The sequence below is a fragment of the Salmo salar genome, chromosome 03 (assembly GCF_965601325.2).
Source record: "Salmo salar chromosome 03, fSalSal1, whole genome shotgun sequence".
Classification (NCBI taxonomy): domain Eukaryota; kingdom Metazoa; phylum Chordata; class Actinopteri; order Salmoniformes; family Salmonidae; genus Salmo; species Salmo salar.
Genome location: NC_138293.1, coordinates 16,095,758 through 16,118,429, shown reverse-complemented (window position 1 = coordinate 16,118,429; position 22,672 = coordinate 16,095,758). Strand labels below are relative to the sequence as shown.

At 42.3% G+C, this 22,672-nt stretch overlaps 1 protein-coding gene across 3 annotated transcripts in view; it reads right to left on the bottom strand.

Moving 5' to 3' along the window:
- Positions 1-10,308: 10,308 nt before the first annotated feature.
- LOC106599005 (phosphatidylinositol 3-kinase regulatory subunit gamma) overlaps positions 10,309-22,672 on the bottom strand; it is a 40,927-nt gene continuing 28,563 nt past the window's right edge. For all 3 annotated transcript variants that reach the window (XM_014190048.3, XM_045714538.2, XM_082973295.1), the window contains exons 4-16: positions 21,511-21,585; positions 21,021-21,158; positions 20,373-20,592; positions 19,632-19,717; positions 19,204-19,303; positions 18,804-18,902; positions 18,217-18,397; positions 17,479-17,604; positions 16,850-16,992; positions 16,462-16,638; positions 13,129-13,200; positions 11,634-11,807; positions 10,309-10,923 (exon numbers count right to left, since the gene is read on the bottom strand). In XM_014190048.3, coding sequence (XP_014045523.1) covers positions 10,740-10,923; positions 11,634-11,807; positions 13,129-13,200; positions 16,462-16,638; positions 16,850-16,992; positions 17,479-17,604; positions 18,217-18,397; positions 18,804-18,902; positions 19,204-19,303; positions 19,632-19,717; positions 20,373-20,592; positions 21,021-21,158; positions 21,511-21,585 — 1,775 coding nt within the window. In that variant the 3' untranslated portion in view covers positions 10,309-10,739. The remainder of the gene's footprint in view (positions 10,924-11,633; positions 11,808-13,128; positions 13,201-16,461; positions 16,639-16,849; positions 16,993-17,478; positions 17,605-18,216; positions 18,398-18,803; positions 18,903-19,203; positions 19,304-19,631; positions 19,718-20,372; positions 20,593-21,020; positions 21,159-21,510; positions 21,586-22,672) is intronic.

Sequence of the window (22,672 nt, the reverse complement as noted above, 5' to 3'; positions counted from 1 at the left end):
TGGCAGTTCCGGGCAGTCGGGCCACTCTGGCAGTTCCGGGCAGTCGGGCCACACTGGCAGTTCCGGGCAGTCGGGCCACTCTGGCAGCTTCTGACTAGCGGGCGGCTCTGGCGGCTCCTGACTAGCGGGCGGCTCTGGTGACTCCTGACTGGCGGGCAGCTCTGGTGACTCCTGACTGGCGGGCAGCTCTGGTGACGGACGACTGGCGGGCAGCTTTGGCGACGTACGACTGGCGGGCAGCTCTGGCGACTTACGGGCAGCTCTGGCGACTGTTGACTGGCGGGCAGCTCTGGCGACTGTTGACTGGCGGGCAGCTCTGGCGACTGTTGACTGGCGGGCAGCTCTGGTGTCTGTTGACTGGCGGGCAGCTCTGGGGACTGTTGACTGGCGGGCAGCTCTGGTGACTGTTGACTGGCGGGCAGCTCTGGCGACTGTTGACTGGCGGGCAGCTCTGGCGACTGTTGACTGGCGGGCAGCTCTGGCGACTGTTGACTGGCGGGCAGCTCTGGTGTCTGTTGACTGGCGGGCAGCTCTGGTGACTGTTGACTGGCGGGCAGCTCTGGTGACTGTTGACTGGCGGGCAGCTCTGGTGACTGTTGACTGGCGGGCAGCTCTGGTGACTGTTGACTGGCGGGCAGCTCTGGTGACTGTTGACTGAAAAAAAATCTTGGGGGTGCCTCTCGGTCTCCCTTACCCGTCGTGTTCCCCAGTCCTCGCCAGACTTCTTCCGCTGCTTGGTCCTGGTTTGGTGGGGAATTCTGTCACAGATAATGTCGTACTCTTCGGCGAATATGTCGTATGGGAGAGAGAAGGACCAAGGCGCAGCGGGATTGTGGACACTCATGTTTATTACTGACAAAACATGTAAGGCATCCACTTGAAAAAAAAACACTAGACAGTACTCACGACATGGACAGTCTTGCAGGCAATACAAAACGCAGTGCAAAATCAATTCCCCACAACCCCAAAGAAAAACACACACACCTATATAGGACTTCCAATCAAAGGCAACTATACACACCTGCCTTCAATTGGAAGTCCCAATCACCAACACAACATTTAACAAACACAAACCACCTGCCACATCCTGACCAAGACTAAGCAATACGCCCTCTGCTGGTCAGGACGTGACAATTAGGAAGATATTGTTCTTGTTAAAATTGCTCAATCTCAGTAAATCTGGTTGGGAATTAGTGATGGACATACATATTCAGACATTCTGATTTTCCAGCAGATGTAAGTCAGGACTGAGACTGGACCATTCAGGAACACTCAACACCTCTTGGAAAGCCCTTCTGGTGTCTTTAGAATAAAAATGTGTGTAATGGTCCCACTGAAAAATACAACTATCCCAGGGTTAGGTTTTCAGAAGACTCGGGCAGGTTTTCTTTTAAACTTTTTACCTGGACCTTGATCCTTTCATATTTCTTTTGATCCTGACAAACTCCCCTGCCACTGACAAGCATACAGATAACATGATGCCGCCACCACAAGACTTGAAAATACAGAGGATCAACAACATTATATAAATTTAATACAACACAACACAGGGCGACTCCAACACCATGATTAAGTTTACAGACAACACAACAGTGGTAGGCCTGATCACCGACAACGACGAGACAGCCTATAGCGACTGGCCGGGTGGTGCCAGAATAACAACCTATCCCTCAACGTAACCAAGACTAAGGAGATGATTGTGGACTACAGGAAAAGGAGCACCGAGCACGCCCCCATTCTCATCGACGGGGCTGTAGTGGAGCAGGTTGAGAGCTTCAAGTTCCTTGGTGTCCACATCAACAACAAACTAGAATGGTCCAAACACACCAAGACAGTTGTGAAGAGGGCACGACAAAGCCTATTCCCCCTCAGGAAACTAAAAAGATTTGGCATGGGTCCTGAGATCCTCAAAAGGTTCTACAGCTGCAACATCGACAGCATCCTGACCGGTTGCATCACTGCCTGGTACGGCAATTGCTCGGCCTCAAGGCACTTCAGAGGGTAGTGCGTACGGCCCAGTACATCACTGGGGCTAAGCTGCCTGCCATCCAGGACCTCTACACCAGGCGGTGTCAGAGGAAGGCCCTACAAATTGTCAAAGACCCCAGCCACCCCAGTCATAGACTGTTCTCTCTACTACCGCATGGCAAGCGGTACCGGAGTGCCAAGTCTAGGACAAAAAGGCTTCTCAACAGTTTTTACCCCCAAGCCATAAGACTCCTGAACAGGTAACCAAAGGGTTACCCGGACTATTTGCATTGTGTGCCCCCCCAACCCCTCTTTTACACTGCTGCTACTCTGTTTATCTTATATGCATAGTCACTTTAACTATACATTCATGTACATACTACCTCAATTGGCCCGACCAACCAGTGCTCCCGCACATTGGCTAACCGGGCTATCTGCATGGTGTCCCACCACCCGCCAACCCCTCTTTTACGCTACTGCTACTCTCTGTTCATCATATATGCATAGTCACTTTAACCATATCTACATGTACATACTACCTCAATAAGCCTGACAAACCGGTGTCTGTATATAGCCTCGCTATTTTTATAGCCTCGCTACTGTTGCCTGTCTTTTTACTGTTGTTTTTATTTCTTTACTTACCTACACACACACACACCTTTTTTTTCGCACTATTGGTTAGAGCCTGTAAGTAAGCATTTCACTGTAAAGTCTACACCTGTTGTATCCGGCACACGTGACAAATAAACTTTGATTTGAAACCCTCTGTATTTTCAAGTGTTGCGGTTGGCGGCATCATGTTATGTGTATGCTTGTTATCGGCGGGGACAAGGATAAAAATAAATATGAAAGGAGCAAACTGAGTCTTCAGTTCGGACTTACATTTGCTTTCAAAATTACGGAAACAAGGTTTCAATATTGCTGTCCATCAATGATTCCCAACCATTTCTACAGAGCTTGAGCAATTTTGACAAAATCAATGGAAATACAGTTACCCTAAGTTGGTAGAATCTTATTCAAAATGATTCACAGCTGTAATGGCTGCCAAAGGTGCTTCCATCAAGTATTAACTGGGGTGTGAAGACATACACAATCAAGACATTTTAATGTATTTGTAATTAATTAGGAAATGTTTCTATCATTTACTTTCACTCTGAAAATGTGGAGTAGCAAATCATTTTGAAATGTAATCCTTTTTTAGATACAATTTTAAGGCAACAAAATGTGAAGACTGCAATGGGTGTATAAACATTCACTAGGCACTGTGTACACCAACAACAACAAAATGTCTCCCTCATGTGGTTGAAATTCAATACGGACTGCGTCACAAGTCAGCCTCAACACTAAGTCCACCAGCCTTGAACTGACTGGAATTAAAATGGAATTGACCCCAACTGACAGGGGGCTGGTGAGGGGATGAGGGCTCATAATTACTGGAATAAAGTGAATGGAATGGTACAAACACAAGGAAATTGTGTATGTGTGATGTGTCAGTACCATTCCATTTCAGCCATTACTAGGAAACCGTCCTCCCGAATTAAGGTGCCACCAGCTACCTGTGCTGCAGCTCTATCCCCATTTATCCTCGTCACAGGTTTGACTGAACTCATGCCTACATGTTAAACTTACTGACAAAATACTCATGGAGACCTCTTTCTTTTCTTACATATTTTATTATTATTTTTTTAATCATTGCATCATCCTAAGGAAAGAACCGTACAGAAGTAAGAGTACCTGTTTGAGACAACTCCGAAGCAAGCTGTACACAGAAAACAAAAGAAAAAATGTTGCATCTGAATTATCTAAGACAGACTGGAAAAAGATGAGAAGAATAATAATCTTCCCTACATAAAGATTGTGCACACCACAACCAGGAGAGAAGACTCCCACTGGTTCACCAACAGTGCTCCCTCTGAGTTCAATTGCACTTTGGTGTAGAGTAGCTTTATCAGACAGTCTGGTTCATGTCCATTTACCGTTTTGAAAAAAGGGAAAAACATGATGCCACATCTCGCTACAATAAGAATCATATTATCATACTGTACTTTGATTTCTCCAAAGCAAAGAAAGGCTTGTCAAAATGTACTGCACCAGACGTGCATTCTACGACTGTCACATGATCACAAACACCACCTAGGATGAAATCTACATTGAAGGGTTGCAGAGATTAGATAACAGAAGTAAATGAAAGCATCATTTTTAATTGAGTCTGTTTTGAATGACAGAGAGCAAGTCAACAAATGTACTGCATTTCTCCATCTTAGTGAGACGAGGATGACCTCTTAGTGCAAAATCGAAACCCATGCCTCTTCACATTCCCAATTTCCAAATTAAAATGTACTAGTTGGCTAAACCTCTCTCTCACTCTTGAAAAGCAGTCTGAAAACTAAAGCCTCCCAAATCATCTATGGTTTAATCTACAGCCAAAACCTAACTTGAGACTTGCGACTAACTCCAAAAAATGTATGTATTATTATATATTTTTTTTAATCTCCCATTGACATCAATGCACGATGTGCAAAAACGCAAAGTTAAGATTGTCTAAAGTTTGGCTGTGCATACACAAGGTTCAGTCTAAGAGGATGTAGTCAGCAGTACAGAAGGTAAAGGAACATCATTTAGAGGACTGCCTTTAAAATGCAACCAATCCGTTGGAAAACGGCCTATGTGTCATCGATATGTGTCAGAAACATTTATTCTAATGTCAAAATTTACTACAAAGTGTAAATAGGATAATTTTTGTCATAAAGTCAGTCTGGTCTAAAACGGAGTCTGGAACATACGTGTGTCACAACAGGTTAATTAATGTTGGGTTTTGATTGGACAATGTCCATTTACCCACTAACATGGGATGAACAGCTGCGGTGATTGCTCTCTATCCAATAGCATACACAGTAAGGCAGACGTGCTCAGCAGCTCAGACTTTTAACATAAGACAATGCGTCTCGGATTTTTTTACTTGAGAAATACTGCACCAAACACCTTAGTCAGATTTCTAATTTTGCAACTAAAACATCCTCGGCGAAAACGTCTAAATTAATTACAGATTTCTTGAGTTATCCTAGATTCATTATGGGATTTTGAGGAAGGGAAATAGGCTTCTAGTGTCTAATGGGGGACAAACATCATTAACCAAATGAGGAATCGGTCAGGAAACACACCTCCAAGACTGAAATCTACTTTTTCTAATGAGAAACAGAAAAACACATGCCAATCAGCGTGTTCAGCCTCTCTTTAATGATTCTAAGCCACCCAGGGACCATTCTGCCCTGGGTGCCATTTAAAAAAAAAATATTGTCGATTTTGTTCTAAGCAGACGATGGTAACAATTCTCATTTTGTCATATTGAGGGAGCACTGTTTGACAAGTAAAAAACCACAACATCTAAACAAAAAGAATAAGCAGTCATAACATCTTCAAGTTTAAAATGACAGAGGAAAGAAATAAATCAAATCAATCTATCAGAGTCATTTTTAGTGACAGACAGATTGATTCTCAAACGCATACTTGCTATTTGGTTAATTAGATATCGTAAACATTTGTACTTTTCTGTATGGAGGAAAATATTCAAGCTAGCTTATTTGATAGATTCTGTACGGTTATCATTAACAAACAAAAACAAACAAAACAAACACTTGGACAGACAAATCAATTGGCTTAAAAGCCAAATTAAAAACAAACCCAACTCAGGCACCTTAAAGGAACACTTTCTAATGCCATCATTGTTCCATGTATAAAGGTCTGTTATTCACCGAAGGAGTGTTTCTGAACCATTTACATTTGTACCTTAACTATTGTTGTTGGCAACATGTTTGGATGGTATAAAGTATGTGTTTTCTAGTGCATTTGGGGGGACTTTATCCAATGATTAATAAATGCCCCGCTCTTCGAATCATACATTATTTTCATACCATCTCAAACACTCCCCTGGTGAAACTTTCAAACTGCCTCCTTTTGCTAAATAAAAAACACAACCAGAATCTCAAACTGAGAATACATGTTCATGTCAAAATAAAAAGAATTGCCACCATGATCTGAAATAAAGGAAAATAAAAAGGTGCTTTCCCCATCCTATGGACAAAGCAGATCTGTACAGGAAACTATTTTCTGCTAAAAAAAACTCTCTTATGATCTTAAAAATATACAGGCTGTAGTCTAGATAGCAGCTAGTCCCAGTGTTGATCAGCTCTGTTGTCACCGCCCTTGGTAGGATAGCAACAATGGAGCTTTGCTGAAAGACACTGGTGTCAAGGCTACTGATAATCTCGACTCAGACTTGATACAAACACATATGTGTGAGTTGGTTAAATGGGGCCAAGGTTGACCAATCAGTATGATATCATCATGGACAACTAGATTGAGAGCTGCATTTTAAACATAGATGAGCCTGCCTCCTCTTCATTATAATTATTATGGGTCAATTAAAATCAATAGAACCACAATCAAAAAAGAAGGAAAGCTTGCTGTTGATTATGATAAAGCTCAGTTTCTGGAAACTAGAAATCACTTGGCCCACTGATGAAATGCTGCTGTGGCACGTCAATAGACGTGTTACCATATAAGCTCTGATTAAGTTAGCTTCTGTTTCTGATCCGTTTACAGCATAATTAAATCAGAATATATAACCCAAAACAATATGTCAAGATATATTTCAATATATTTCTTCCAAATATGCTTCAAACCTAAATATTCATCAAACGTACTAAATGTTAATTACTTGTATTCAGTAAATGATATGGTAGAAGTATGATACCTTATTACAGGTATTTTGGAGCAGAGATAAGCAATAATGGGTAATTCATCTGATCATTTTGGAGGGTGCTCGGACACATGCTGTTTCACGATAACAGGGTAAAGGACAATTCAAAGCAACTTCTGCTCCAAGAAAAAGCACAACAATGGTCAACTCACCCTGATCCCTCTTCCGCAAACCAATCTCATTGGGCACAACCACTGAAACACGATCACTGCACAAATGTTAACATTAATGTTAATGCAAGTGACGTTAATGTGACTCCATGACATTCATATAGCATTAGAGAGCTGAGGACCGACCAATTATACCGATTGCATATGAGCTAGCTTCCCTTTCATTTGGTTTGAAACGGGTCACCCATTTTCAAATGGGAAATGGGTAGGCCTGACACAATCAAAACCAGACACGGAACACAGTTTTATAGTATATACAGTTAAACAATTGAATCATGAAAAACAGCAATAATGGACATTAGTCCCTCTTGCCTCAATGTCAATTTCAAAACAGGTTCAGAATACAGGCTACTATTTCTAAGTTTGTCATGCCTCCACCCTATGTATTGTGTAAGGGGACACCAAAGTTTTTTTCACTTTGATTCACAAAGAAAGTCAGATAAAACATCCCTGACAGGGGACGCTTAATAAAAAAAACACTATCATGGCTTACTGAGCTTCACTGACATGGTTTAGGATTAATTCATACTTTTTTAGACCTAGACACACTCAATTAAGGAGTGTGGAACAGGAAAAAGCACATTCACAAAATGATGGTCCGACAGACTGTAAATAAATACGTCAGTAGCTGGGTAAACTGGATCTGAATTCACAGGGTATTGATGTGAAAACACAGAAATACTGCATGCATTCAATTGAGTGCTTATGGAATGAGATTCGGCTTATTAAACAAAACGCGGTGTTGGGCAACGACTGTGTATTCACATTTCTATCCACTCTAGGTTTGATTCAATAAACTATACAACAAACCCCAAAGGAAACTGCCTCGCTCACTGAAGAGGACCAAGCAATAGCCACAAAAAAGAACAAAAGAGAAGCATAACTTAACAAACAACCCATAACTCGCACCACACACACACACACACACACACACACACACACACACACACACACACACACACACACACACACTAAAGGAAAGACGATAACTATGCTCATTTGCCAGTTCTCTTCGAGGGGTGACATTAGTTGCCTGGCTACTCAGACTCCTTGCTCCAGCCAAACGCTATGCCACACCCCCGGACGTTAGTTTCTTACGCAATACCTCCCCGACCCGTCACCGAATGCAAATATATTCGGGGCCACCTGATTGGTCCAGAAACCGATGGGTTGGGCCAGAGCCAGAACACAAGTGGGTAAAGCGGCGGTTTGAAAATTCGTCATTGGCTTTGACACTAATTGGTTAGAGACAATCCAATCGCTGATTACTTTATTTTGCACAACGCCCCTCCTCACCACAAATGACTTCAATGATGGTAGTCTCGGACTAAAGTATGTAGCGAACGACAGAGAAGCGGAAGAATTTAGTGCGGGTCGTCAGGCTATGACATTGGCAAATGCTTTTTAAACAAAGACTACAGTACACTGTGGCTCTGTCTACAGGAGAGAAGCTCTTCTGACAAAAAGACAAGAGCTAAGTAACACAGACAGAGAAGGCACTTCTTAACTTTGTGATTCATACTCTTTTATATCCCTCTCAAGGCACCCAACTAATGTCACTCTGAGTTTAATTCTTGTCTAGTCTTTTGGCCAAGAACTGTGCAAAGCACCATTAAACAGTACCAATGTATTTATCCTTAACATAATTTTTTGTCTCCAACCAACATTTGTACCATCTAATTTCCCATAACTAATTAACCAATCCAATTGCATGACTGTTCAATTGCAATATTTACGCATCATACTTAATCTGTATTACCAAAAGAGCGAATCACACTTTGAGCAAATTATCATGTTTAGAACTGCCCAAAAAGGAGTGGCCATCATTCTACAAATGTTCCCTCTTTCTCAACGAATCTAAATGCAGCATTTAAATCAAGTCACCAAATTTAAATCCTCGATATCCTCAGTTTCATTACATGATGTTTCTTTAAAGGGAAAATCCATTCAATAAAATTGATTCGATTTTTTTCTGTTGATACAGTCCTAAAAAATACCAAAGATAGTTTGAGTGGATTTTCCCTTTAAGTCAAGAATCAACCTTCAAATTTTGGCTGAAGTGTATTCACACAAACAAAGTCTATGCTATGGAAAAGGAATAGAAGCATTGGCAAAGTAAGTCCCTGAAGCCACATAACAAAAGTACTGCTCTGTACCCGTGGAGGGATTCACTCGACAGTGAGTGTGTCTGTAAATCTCCATGTATTCTTATTCACTTACTATTGTTTGTGCATTATACTGGTCTACGACATGAGACGTACACACTTAAAACAGCACGAGTACTAGGGCTAGTGTCTAGGTACTATCCAAAAGAAGGATTTACATGCATTCCGTACTTATAGAAAATCTCGCGAACCTCCGTGGTCATGCTCAAAACGGATCAGATATTTTTTTTGCTACATGAAAGACATCCTTCATTTGGCTCAAGTTTAGCTGGATACTGTGCATCCTCCAGCAGTTTCCCCTGCGGGGGGACACAGTTGGAAAGGAAAGCATTCAATACTTTCTGTTTGCATGGTTATGTACAGCAAATACAGCTTTTAGACTGACAGTCACACTGCCTGTTACTGTCTGTAGATATATGGGTCATATAACAGCTTTCTACAATAATCTGTTTGTTTCTTATGTACAACAATGTTCTACAGCTCTGTGAATCAAGCTTGTGTCAAATAAAAACAACAGTCAAGCTCAAAGAGGAAGTACTGTGAGTCGTAGTAACGCTGTGACAAAAGCAAATGCTTGTGAGAATAACATTGTACTAGACAGGCTTCCTAGAGACTAATCCATACAGTACCGAGAGTTAAGATCCAATAGATTGATGCTCTGTGAGTATATTCATGTAGAAATAAAAACACCAAGAATACTAACAGTAATACCATAGTCAATTATGGCTACAGGCTATAGTATAAAAGAAAGCACTAGAAGCAGAGTTGGGGTCAATTCCATTTGAATTCCACTCAATTCAGAAAGTATATTAAATTCCAATGTAAAATGTTCCTCATTGAAAAGCATTAAAGATCATTGGAATTGGAATTTCAGTGTACTTCCTGAAATGACTGGAATATAAATGGAATTGACCCCAACCCTGACGAGAACAGAAATGTAGAAACGAGCATGGAGAGATTTCTCCACTAGCCATGATTAAACGAAAAAGGGAAACTTCAATCCCTTTAGAAACTGTATTCATCAATACACTATATATTTGATCTATTGTGAATATCATCTATATATTCACAATACACCAAATATATCACATCTCTTTTCATAAAGAATTTATATCTTACAACAAACTGGAGGAGAGCCCACGGCAGTTTCATGGAAATTGGACTTAAAAAACAATATCTATATATATATATATATTTCTAAAGCTGTAGTTTGCTCTCCCTCCCACCACCCACCCACCCACCCCACAGTCCCCTTCTTTCACAACACAGGCTTGTGGTCAATCAAGGCTCTCTATGGCACTTAAGCAAGCTTTTTATAGAATCTAATAGTTTGACCCTCCACCCCAGCCCTCCTTTTCAGCACCATGCATCTGAAAGCTGGCATCAACTTCCCTTTCCCCCCAAATCTATTCTACATCCAGTATCTTTACCCTCCAGCTTCCCGACTCTCTCCTTTCCTCTCTCACTCCTCTTGCTCTTCTAACTATGGTCTGAAAGCTTATATCATAACTGTGTGCTTATGTTGTTTTTCGTCTACGAACACGTCTATGTTTTTTGTCTCATGTTTACTGTGGCTGGTACTGTAGTACGTAGTGTGCTTGATTTGCCATGCTTTAGAAGCTCTGGTCTCCATTGGGGGTCATCATGCCACGCTGCCCCTCATCTGGGGTGCTGCTGCTAGGTCTGGGTGAGGACCGGGTAGGCCAGGGTTACATTCAGCTGGTCGTTGTGTTGGACCAGGGACTCATGCTTGTAGTGGAGCACCAGGTCCTTCAGGGAGCCGTAAAGGTTGTAGGGCTCGGCGAAGCCATAGCCTTTGTCCGTCTTGTAGATGACGCAGTGCTTGGCATCGCCATCCACACTGGGGGAGACACAGCGATTACAATTTTATGCAAACAAACAAACATAAAGATTTCCTTAGTAATTAAAAACCAAAACAACATTTTAGTTATACATTAGGGTTGGTCTGAAGACAAAAAATAAAGGAAATTCACAATCATCACAAGCCCCAACTTTACCCATGCGCTACCAAGGTTTTTCAGGGCACAGCTTTGACCTACTCCACACTGTAAAAACATCCTGTTGTTTTCACGGCAACTTACTGGTAGCCAGTTACCTGTAAGTTACTGTAAAAAAGGTACAATATATTATGTAAAATTCCAAAGCAACTGTAAAGTTTACAATGTACTGTTAAACCAAAGTTTCAATGGAATTTAAGGTTGAATACTGTACTTTATTTTTACAATAACTTACAGGTAACTGGCTGACAATAAGTTACAGTACAAACGACAGGATTGTTTTTACAGTGCAGTAGCTATATGGGTCTCCCCTTTGTTGTCTACTGGTGTCCCCTTAAATCAATGGCACAGTGTACAAATGTCATTTGAGGGGATGCCAACAACATCTATTTAAAATTGGCAAGTAAGAATAGGGATATAGTATGTGGTTTTAGTTACAACCACATACTATTTTCCTACTTGCCAATTTTAAATAGATCAACCCATCAATGAATAATCTTAGCTCTTTCAACTGACACAAAAGGACATGTAACACATTGAAATAAACACTCACACTACAGAGCAGGCATAGGAGCCCTTCTGCGTCTGGCTCTCTCGGATGAGGAAGGTGCCGTCACACTTGTCCCTCAGCAGCTCCTCTGCCTGGGTGCGCTTGATGTCGCCCATGTACCAGGTGCCGTCGTCGTGGTGGGGCGAGCCTTCGTCCTCCTCCACCAGCCAGTAGGAGCTGTAGGAGGGAGATAAAAAAAGAAAACATATTTAACCTTTATTTAATTAGGCAAGTTTAGTTAAGAACAAATTCTTATTTACAACGACGGCCTACCCCGGGCCAAACCCGGACGACGCTGGGCCAATTGTGCACCGCCCTTTTATTTTTTTACATTTTATTTCACCTTTATTTAACCAGGTAGGCCAGTTGAGAACAAGTTCTCATTTACAACTGCGACCTGGCTAAGATAAAGCAAAGCAGTGCGACACAAACAACAACACAGAGTTACACATGGAAAAAACAAGTGTACAGTCAATAACACAATAGAAAAAAAGAAAGTCTATATACAGTGTGTGCAAATGGCATAAGGAGGTAGGAAATAAATAGGCCATAGTAGCGAAGTTATTCACAATTTAGCAAATTAACACGAGTGATAAATGAGCAGATGATGATGTGCAAGTAGAGATGCTGGTGTGCAAAAGAGCAGAAAAGTAAATAAAAACAATATGGGGATGAGGTAGGTAGATTGGGTGGGCTATTTACAGATGGGCTATGTACAGCTGCAGCGATCGGTTAGCTGCTCAGATAGCTGATGTTTAAAGTTAGTGAGGGAAATATAAGTCTCCAGCTTCAGCAATTTTTGCAATTCATTCCAGTCACTGGCAGCAGAGAACTGAAAGGAAAGGCAGCCAACGGAGGCGTTGGCCCTATGGGACTCCCAATCATGGCCGGATGTGATGCAGCCTGGATTCGAACCAGGGAATGCAATGACGCCTCTTGCACTGAGATGCAGTGCCTTAGACCGCTGCGCCACTCGGGAGCCCAAAGATGGGGCGGTTAATGACTTATCGTCTTACTGGATGTCTTTCTAAATCCTTTATAACAGTTTTAGGTTTATTATTAGATGTATTTTGGTGCTGCGGACGTTTGGGGAGATGGTGCAGAGTTTAAAAGCCTTGGGGCCTTTTAGGGAAAGACAACATGATCATTGTCAGTGGGCAGAATTGGTTGCAATGATGTAACTATGTCGTCTTATAAAATTTATTTTCACAACCAGAATATGACATAAATTTGACGTCAATACAGAATATAAGGCAATAGTTTCAAATTCAACATTTACAGATGGCCAGATGTGTAAATGCCAGATGGGCTGGTTAATATTTTGCCTATTTCGGCCTGTCCAACAACTTTTTTTAAGCAAAATTATAATGGGGGTAAAATGGGCGGGTGTATTAGAAATGCCAGAGCCGATTTCTGGTTCCAGTCCGCTCCTGCCCATGTACGTAGCTCTTAACAAGCGATCTAATAACTTGTCAAACATTCCTTCTTCATCACTTACTCTTCTGCCTCGTTCTTTATGCCCAGCCATTCATTAATCTTCTTCTGCCTCGTCCCCTTCTGTGTCAACCATCTGCAAGACAAAAGAAAGAGAATTTGACTCCATTCCTCTTCAATTCAGTTCACAAATACTCATAGAAAAGAATAAGAAGCATAACATAGCATCATATAGCCTAGCATTGTATAGCCTAGCATTGTATAGCCTAGCATTGTATAGCCACCCAACCAACATGTCCAGGTGGGGAGCAACGGCTCTACATGGTTATCTTAGCTGGTACACATTTGGGTTGACCTTTTGGGCAAGACATGGAAAAACCGAGTGAATATGGTCAGGGTCTGTCTATGGGACCCAGTTGGGCCTACTACCAGGGTCGCACATGGGAAAACCCATGTGGACTATAACATGGGTCCTAAATGGGCCCTGAATCATTTTTCACATTGGCAATCTGGTGTTAGTTTTTCAGGAATTATGATTGGGACCCAATCGGGTTAACCATTTAAGTCACACACAGGCAAACCCATAGGTCCCAAATGGGCCCTTTACCATTTATAAAGGGGCTATCTGGTGTGAATATGGCCAGGGATTGTCTCTGGGACCCTGTTGGGCAGAGCACCTGGGTCATGCATTAGAAAACCTGTCCATGGAGAAAACCCCTGTGGGTTATAGTGTGGCTCCAAAATGGGCCCTGAATACTTTTTTAATGCGCTGTAAAAACGGCATCTAATGAAATGTAGAGAAGTTAAATTAACAAAGTTGTGTCAACATTTTCATGTTTGTGCGGGTTTAATTGTGACGTATTATATCATGCTGGTGAAATTCCTGTCAACATAATGTTTGCCTGAAAAGCCATTAGCTAGTGCGTGCTGTCACATTTTCTTTAAAGACTCATGCACATTCAATATTTTGAGGAGCAAGGGCATATGACGGAATTTCAAATTCAGGCGCTAAACCAAAGACTGTACAGTAAACATTGGGGTTCTAACTCCATGTCAAGGCAAGACAACGGGAGCTGGGAATCTACAAAGTGATTTGATCGGTAAGTGGAATGGACTATATGTGATGTTTTTTGTGTGGTTAGCTAGCTAATCAGTTTTGGTATTTTCTGATGTTGCCTGGCTGCAGACTTGTTATAACTAACGATGGCTAGCTAGCTAGCTAATGTTTGGCATTGTTTCTAGTAAGCTAGCTAACGCTATGTTTCTAACTCAAGACGAGCTGAAACAATGTGGCTAGCTAGCTCAAAAATCCTCCTTATTGTCGAGGTAGCTATCTAGGCGCGTCACGAACATACTAGCCCTTGGTTTATTGTTGAGCTAGTTCCTGTCAGTGTTGCCAACTCCTCAGTAAGGAAAGTAGCCATTGGCTGTCCTAAAAGTCGCTAAATGATGGCATCACCTAATTTGCATAACTGGCCATGTGCATGTAATTGTGATGGACGCTGTAGGAGAGGAATAACGTCGTGGGAGAGACAAAAAGTGAGTAAAAAACACCCTAAATATGTTTAGAAGTACAAATGAGCAAGCTGCAGAGAGTGGCACACACAGTGAATAAGAACCAGATATTTGAGGCCATACTCCTCCTTCAGCACTTTATGCACCCCATTGTTAATCCCCGTCATAACAGAGTCCCTATCCCCAGGAGTTTCTCTTTTTTAAGACAACACTTCTCGAGGAAAGCCTCAACAGCACGGGCTATAGATCTGGCATCTCCTCCCTCCAACTCAACAAGCCCCAGAAAAGTTTATACAATTGTCTGCTTGGTGTCACTTAAGTACCTTATCACAACCCCCAGGTACTTAGAAACACTTACATCCGTGGACTCATCGAGGAGGAGGCTGAAACGCTGGTCACCCACATCTGCGACCAACTTTTTCAGAAAGTATGGTGCTAGAACACCATTAATCATTTCTGTGCACTTTGAAGTAAGTGGGTAGCAGCAGTGGAGTCCGAGAAAGCAGCTCTACATGCTTCTCCAATGTGATCACATGCCAGCATGGAACAGTGTTCAGTGATAGCTAATGCCATGGTGGCCTCAGCCTTTTTTGCAGAGTAAATTTTTAAAACCATAAATGGCAGCTTGTTTTGGGTGGAACTGCTTAGCCTTTTGAGTATGTTTTTGAGTTGTCGTGTTTTTTTACATCACTAAGTTTGGTGTAGAAATCAGCCTTACAATACAGGCAGTATGCCCGTGTATCATCTCCTGCTCTGACTGCAGCTGGGAAGGACTGCTGCACGAGGACTGGGACGCCTGTGACTTCTTTGGGACGGGGATGGGGCCCACGAACGATACGTGCTTTCCCGTCAGAGTCTCCAATAACACCAGAAAAAGTCACTAGATTTGTCGCTAGTCGATTTTTTTGAAAATGTGTCGCTAGAGGGGTCTGAATAGTCGCTAAATATAGCGACAAAGTCGCTAAGTTGGCAACACTGGTTACTGTTAGCTAGCTCGTTTTGCATGGGAGCCAACAAAAATGGCTTGCTTGCTGAACAAGCTTGCGTTAGTAGTAAAGGAAACACTCATGATATGTTTGAACCACTTAGTTAACTATGTCGTTCTTTGTGAGTGTACATTTCTCAGTAGCTAATTATACGGCCCTCGCTGTATTTATCGGCCGTTGACTTACTCGGTCCAAGTTTCAAGCCATGTTAATTGCTACCCAGGCAAGTACAATCTGAATCAGAATGACGGCTGCCATTTTTCAGAATGCTGATGAATTGTTCAGGAATCGCTTGGCAAATGATTTGCGATTCACATGCTGTAATATGCTGGGAATGTATTTTTTTAAGTATTTTTTTGAGTGGAATCAATTTAAGGACTCAAGTGTTGTTTGTGGAATTTGTAGTAAAATTAAACTGAAATTAGAAAGTTGGCCTCCTACACTAACTGAACTAAAATTAATACCATGTTCAATTATTGAGCTAGCTAAAATTGGCTTGTTAGAACAGACTGTCCAGAAAACTGATTCTGAATGGTCCAAAATATTAAAGAGTCTTTCAAATGAAAAACAAATAAGGTTACTGTAGCCCTATAAAAATGGTATGGGGTCCACATGGCTGCGTTTATACAAGCAGTCCAATTCTGATCTTGCCCAATTATTGGCAAAAGAGCTGATCTGATTGGTCAAAAGACAAATTAGTGGAAAAAAGAAACAGAATTGGACTGCCTGTGTAAATGCAGCCATAAGGACCCATGTTGTAGCCCACGTGGGTTTTTTCCATGTCTATCCCATAAGGTTAACCCAACTAGGTTCTAGCTAAGAGTCCTTGGATAAAGACTGAATATAAATGTAAGGGCTGGGATAGTATAGCATCATACAGTATAGCGTTTTCTTACACCAGGTACTGGTCCCTGATCTTCCTTAGCTGCATGAGGTCTGGTTTCAGGCTGTTCATCCTCTTGTCGATCTCTCTGTTGTCGGTTGCCTGCTGTTTCAGGTCCTGCTCCAGCTTCCTCTTGCTGTCGTGGATCTCTGTCACCCGAGACTTCAGACGCTCCGAGTTGCTCTGGATCCTGAAGTGAGTGGGAAGAAAGCTCCATAACAGTTTTTGCTCTGAGGTTCATTTGTAGTGGTCTGGTTTGGTTTGACTGTTCTTTACAATACATTGACTGAATGTTGTTTTAAAATTGGCTTAAAATACATGCTACATACATACATAGGTACTAGTTTGATACAGGCTGTGGTATAAATACCCTTGTCACTATGAATAGGCAAAATGCTTACTTCTGGATCTCTTTGTCGTTGCCTTCACGTCGGAACTTCTCGATGGTCTCTTTGCTGTAGCGCTCCTGAGTCTCACACTGCTCTTCGAAGATCTTGATGGTCTCGTTGAAGGCCTCGATGGCCGTGCGCTTCATCTGGAGCTCCTGACAGAGACACAAAGGGGATCACCTCATGACAATTAGGAGGCATGTGATTTTCCATCATGCCGTTTTCACCAGTTCCTTCACATCATTGGTTACAGAGGAAGGATACAAAAAAGACAAATACAAGACAAATCGTTTTGTGACAGAGCTTGAGAGGGGTGGTCCAGAAGTCAGTAGTGTGGACTAATAGTTTCTATACAGTATAGTATGCCTACAGTATAGTAAAGCAATAAGGCCCGAGGGGGTGTGGTATATGGCCAATATATCACAGCTACGGGCTGTTTTTAAGCACGATGCAATGCAGAGTGCCAGGATACAGCCCTTAGCTGTGGTATATTGCCAATATGCCACGAACCCCCGAGGTGCCTTATTGCTATTATAAACTGGTTACCAACGTAATTAGAGCAGTAAAATAAATGTTTTGTCATACCCGCCAATCAGCATTCAGGGCTCGAACCACCCAGTTTATAATAAGCAATATAGGACCTGTGAGGTACGTGTGTACTCCTCGTAGAGCATGTCGTACTCCCAGCTCTTCTCCTGGTACTGCTCGTGGTACACCTTCAGCTGCTCGCCCACCGCCTCAGTGCTGTCCTCCTTCACCAGCTGCTCCTGAGGAGAAATGTTAGCCAGAGCCATATATTTAGAGAGTTGGGGCAACTTTTAAAACAGGACGTCATGTTAGTGCCTTTGAGCATTCCATTTATCCATTCATGACGAGAATCTTGAGCATAGCATTGTTAATAATTCAGAAAATTCAGTGAACTGCTATTGGTCAACATTGCCCATGGGGAGCTAACATGGCTGCCATGGAATGTAATGTCATGTAAATGGGTCATAATGCAGAAACCTCAATGTCCTAACTCTCTAAATATATGGTTCTCACGTCAGCCAACAGTCGGTGAGAATACTCACCAAGCAGCCACTCAGGATGCAATACAAATTCAAATACAGCAATACAAATTCAGCAGGAACTGTTTTCTCCATTTTGGCATCAAAAGTTCAATGAAAAGGCCATTCCAACTTGCATTCTAACTTAATTGCATTATCCAGGAACTTCAGATGCCTAAATGGCAACCCCTCAGATATTTCACAAATATCACCATAGTATCAATTACAGGAGGGTTTTGTGTAGCCTGAAGAGAGGTGGGCCAGCAAAAATACTTTTTTCATTTTCATTGACAATTGTATGTTGTTCAGTTGTTGTTCATGTAGTGTATGTACCTGCTGGAATTTGGAGACAGGGTAGAGGAGCCGGGTGTCCAGCTTGGCGTTGTACTGGGCCAGGGACTCATGGCGGTAGTGGTTGATGAGCTCCACCACCGTGATAAAGGTGAGAGGCTCTGAGAAGCCATAGCGACCTTCCCGGTGGCAGACCTTGATCAGCTTGTTGTTTCCGCCTTTCCTGTGGAACAGTTGAGAAATCAGTCTTAAGTCCTTTAGAAAGTAGTTGTAGTTCTTTCCTTAACGTTTTTTTACTCTGCTCTTTTTCAAATGTGAACCCAAGACATTTGACCTTTTTGGTCATTTAACAGATGCTCTTATCCAGAACGAATTACAGTAATGAGTGCATACATTTTAATACTGGTCCCCCCATGGGAATCAAACCCACAACCCTGGCGATGCAAGCGCCATGCTCTACCAACTGAGCTACAAGGGTCCCAAGTATCGCAATAGCAAACATTCCACATTCAAAAAGGAGATAGAAAATGATACACAGAATCAAGTATTCACAGAGGTTCAGGAATGGTAATGTTAATGGTCCTGTTGACATAACATGTATATATAATCTACTGGGGGCTGCCTCTCACCTGAGGGTCAGTGTGTACTCTCCCTCCAGTTTGCTGGAGGCGTCGCGGACCATGAACGTCCCGTCAGGGGTGTCTCTCATCTTCTCATTCACTTCCTCCCTGGGAACACAACGGCACAGTTAGAGGCAATTGGGAATTCATGAAAGCACCACATCCTTCACAATACAACTTAATCACTTGCACGCAATTATAATAGGCTGTTCAATGTGTGCAGAGTATCCTATACTACAATCCACAATAATGTTTACTATAATCCCGTTTTAATCCACCCAAAAATGCAGTACATTGGATAGATAAGTACTATAATCCTAAGTACTAAACTATAGGCCTACTATTTTGTTGATGTATTAAATGATTTCATTGATTTAGAAATGCTATTGTTACATGAATGGCTCTTTACCTGGAGATTTCACCCCAGTACCACTCCGAATCACTCAGTATGCTGCTCTCAGTCATGGCTGGAGTTGTAGCTTTGACCTTTACTGGCATGGCAGGTAAAGCTACACATAAACATAGACGCCCATTAGTTAGGAAAGGTTTTGACAAGCATCACAGTTGATTAATAGAATAAATGTAATTCAAACAAACAGATCCTGACACACGAAACAAACAACTTTTTGCCGGGAACATTTCATCAGTCTGTACTAATCAGCACTAACTCATTCAAATACCAAACAATTGCAAACTACCATTGCAAAACAATTGCAAACAAGTTGAGCCAACAGTAAATACATTCCATTCTAAAAACAGTATTTCCATCCATTCTAGCTTCTATATTAATTTCTATGGAGCCCTCCATTTTGAAGCACTGCATCTATCCATCTATACCTGGGTGCGGGACTTCCTGTCCCATGGCCATCTCCATCAGAAGCCTTTCCAGTGCCAGTGCAGGGAACTCCTCCCCCACCTCCCACCTGTCAATCAACAACGGCAGGGAGTCAGACACATGGTCATAGGATGTTCAGTCAACGGCAGGTCATTCAAACACATGGTGCTGTGCAGGGAGAGGAAAAGCACTCGACTGCAATCTGTAGTAACAGCATTTGGCCTTATGGATTTCATCTGGAGTCGCACGAGGGAGCGAGATCTAACGGTCACATCCTTTCACTCACCCAGTGACGTTGGAGCTCTCTTGTCTGTTTCACGAGGATATCGCTGTTATGTGGTAACTCAGCAATCTGACACAAAATGGCTGCTGTATATTACCAAGTTAGGTGCAAATACACAATGGTGGGGTTTGATGTTACAGTAGTTACCCAATACAATGTAAAGTGCTTTGAGACCTAGTGAAAAGCAACTAAAAATAAGCAATCTATTAAACTGCTTGCACACCGCACACACCACCAAACGCTGATTGAAAATGCCAAATTGGACAACAAACACCAACCAACACAGACGAGCGGCGTACACTGACCCAACTCTGTTTGTTGGTGTTTGTCTGGGTGATGTGAAAGTGGCTTTAGAACATTGTAAAAACAACCAACTTAAGAATGTTGAAGTGTGTTGGGCCTTGTTTACAGTGTGCAACCTCCTTTATTCTTATGTTAGATTAGGGATTCTCCTACTCACCCAGTGGCGGAGCTGGGCCGGATCAGCAGCGGCCCAAAGACCAGACCAAGGGTGTGAAGGTCCAGGCCATTAAGATGGGAGGTCTGGATCACCTTACCCAGGTGTGTGAGCAGGTAGTGCAGGGTGAGGTGGTGATGCAGGGGCATGCTGGTGGCCCTCTCCAGGACCAGGCTCAGCTCCCTGCCTCCACTGCTGCTCGCCGCCACAGCCTTGGACCAGTCTGTGGGAGGACGGACACCACATGTGTTACGGCAGCCCGTTACGCACACACAACCGCAAGTGCACACACAAACAGGAGCTCTCTCAACACACACACACAACACCCCCTTCTCTTTCTCTCATATGCAGACAGGCATGCAGGCACGCACACCGTCCCTGACATCACCAGGGACCAGGGTAGCAATATAAGTTACAACATTTCTGGGATGCCTGTGAATAGCTCATCCCCAGCACTCCACACTGGGCCTATTCCCTCAGGCAGGAGGGGGGCATGTGATTGACTCGCCATACAATTTATCTGTTTGCTCGTTCGGCTTCATGTGATTCTGTTACTTGCTATTGCCTGGGTCTGTTTCGTCGGGGCTGGGGATGGGTTGGTGGGGGGCACTGGTTGCGCACAAGCAGGGGTGAGTGAAATGTGGCATGTACCCGCGGCGCCCTGCTGCAGCACAGCCTGCAGGTCTGGGTAAACACCGGGGGGGATGACAGGGGACGGCAGCTCCCGCAGGTAGCGGAGTAAACACTCCGACACAGCGCCCACGTCACTACCAGGCCCCGACTCCACCTCTGGGGAAAGAGGTGAGAGAGAGAAACAGTCAGCGGGTCTGACCAAATGGATTTAATTAAATCAGATTTGTCACATGGAAATTCCCTAGAAAGCATTGGGAGCATTTTGACACGCATTGCATGATATTCATACATTTATATAGGATACTAGCAAGTTGTATCCAGTCATACACTGGGTGTGAGAAAAGTATGAACATGCATTATTTATACAAGTAGTACAAAGAAAATGTTGTCACTGCAAATATCCTCACAAATGTAAGTCAGTCAAAGCTCTTCATTTCAATGATTAATGACACATCACTACTAATTCTAACAGAACAAATACATCTGAAGAGTGATAATAATAACTCGCCCTCTCTCTGGCTCTGTGTTGGGCCATCTGAGGCAGATGCGAGACGTGTCCTGTACAGTGTCTTGCAGTCCAGACCTGCAGAAAAATCAAGATGATTTGAGACGTTAGCTCATCGTCCTTCTAAAAGAAACCCTCTACAGTGTGCATGGCAGACAGACAGGTCACATTAAATGTAAAGACCCTAGGGATGTGATTATGAATACACTCCGGGGAGCTAAGATGGAGGAAAGTGGAAGAGAGACATCTGTGTGGAAGAAACAGTCGAAAGACGTTTCAGTTTGAGGAACTGTTTTAGTCTACATCCCAAATGACACCGTATTCCCTTTATAGTGCTCTACTAAGTAATGCAGGGAATATGTAGGGAATAGGGTGTCGTTTGGTACACAGCTAGGTGATTCTTGCTAACTTGGTATTACTCTTGCTCAAGACAAAAATAATTTATTTTGTAATGGATAAAATCACAAATGATTGACTGTTAAATTAATCATCAGATTAATTTTTACATATTTCCCAAAACCTCGCAAAAAATACATCTCATTACCGTAACGCTTGTAAAGTAAGAAGGAAAAAAAACATTGGATGGTGAAAATGTTGCAAATTGGCTAGATAGAGAAGTTATTAGGGTGGCAGGTAGATAACATGTGTGGCATGTTCATAACCTTGATTTTTTTTATTTTCTGTTTTAAACTATTATTAATATTTAAAGTACATAAATATAGAGCAAATTACATTTTATGCACAGCTCAAATAATATGGATTCTGTAATATTATTCTAGAAATATTTTATCATTGATGCATTTTGGTAATGAGAGCCATGTTACGGTAGATGAGACCGCATTAAGGTAATGAGTAAATGGTACTACATTAAGAGCAAAAATATAATTTTGAACCATTTTAACCATCTGAAGAATGAACAACAAATGAATAATGAACACCACATCCCACATCCCACCCCCCTCCCAGTACTTCATGTTTTTTGTGTTCTTTAGGAGTTAACTCTGCCAGAGACTTAAGTCAATTTCTGTTTCGTTTTTTTGGTACATGTGAAATATGGAAATGATACCAAATTCAATTTCATGAGTCACTTACATACAGTCCCTCCCTATTTATCTAATTACATAAATAGCTAAACTCCATTAGTATGCAATTACAATGCAATAGC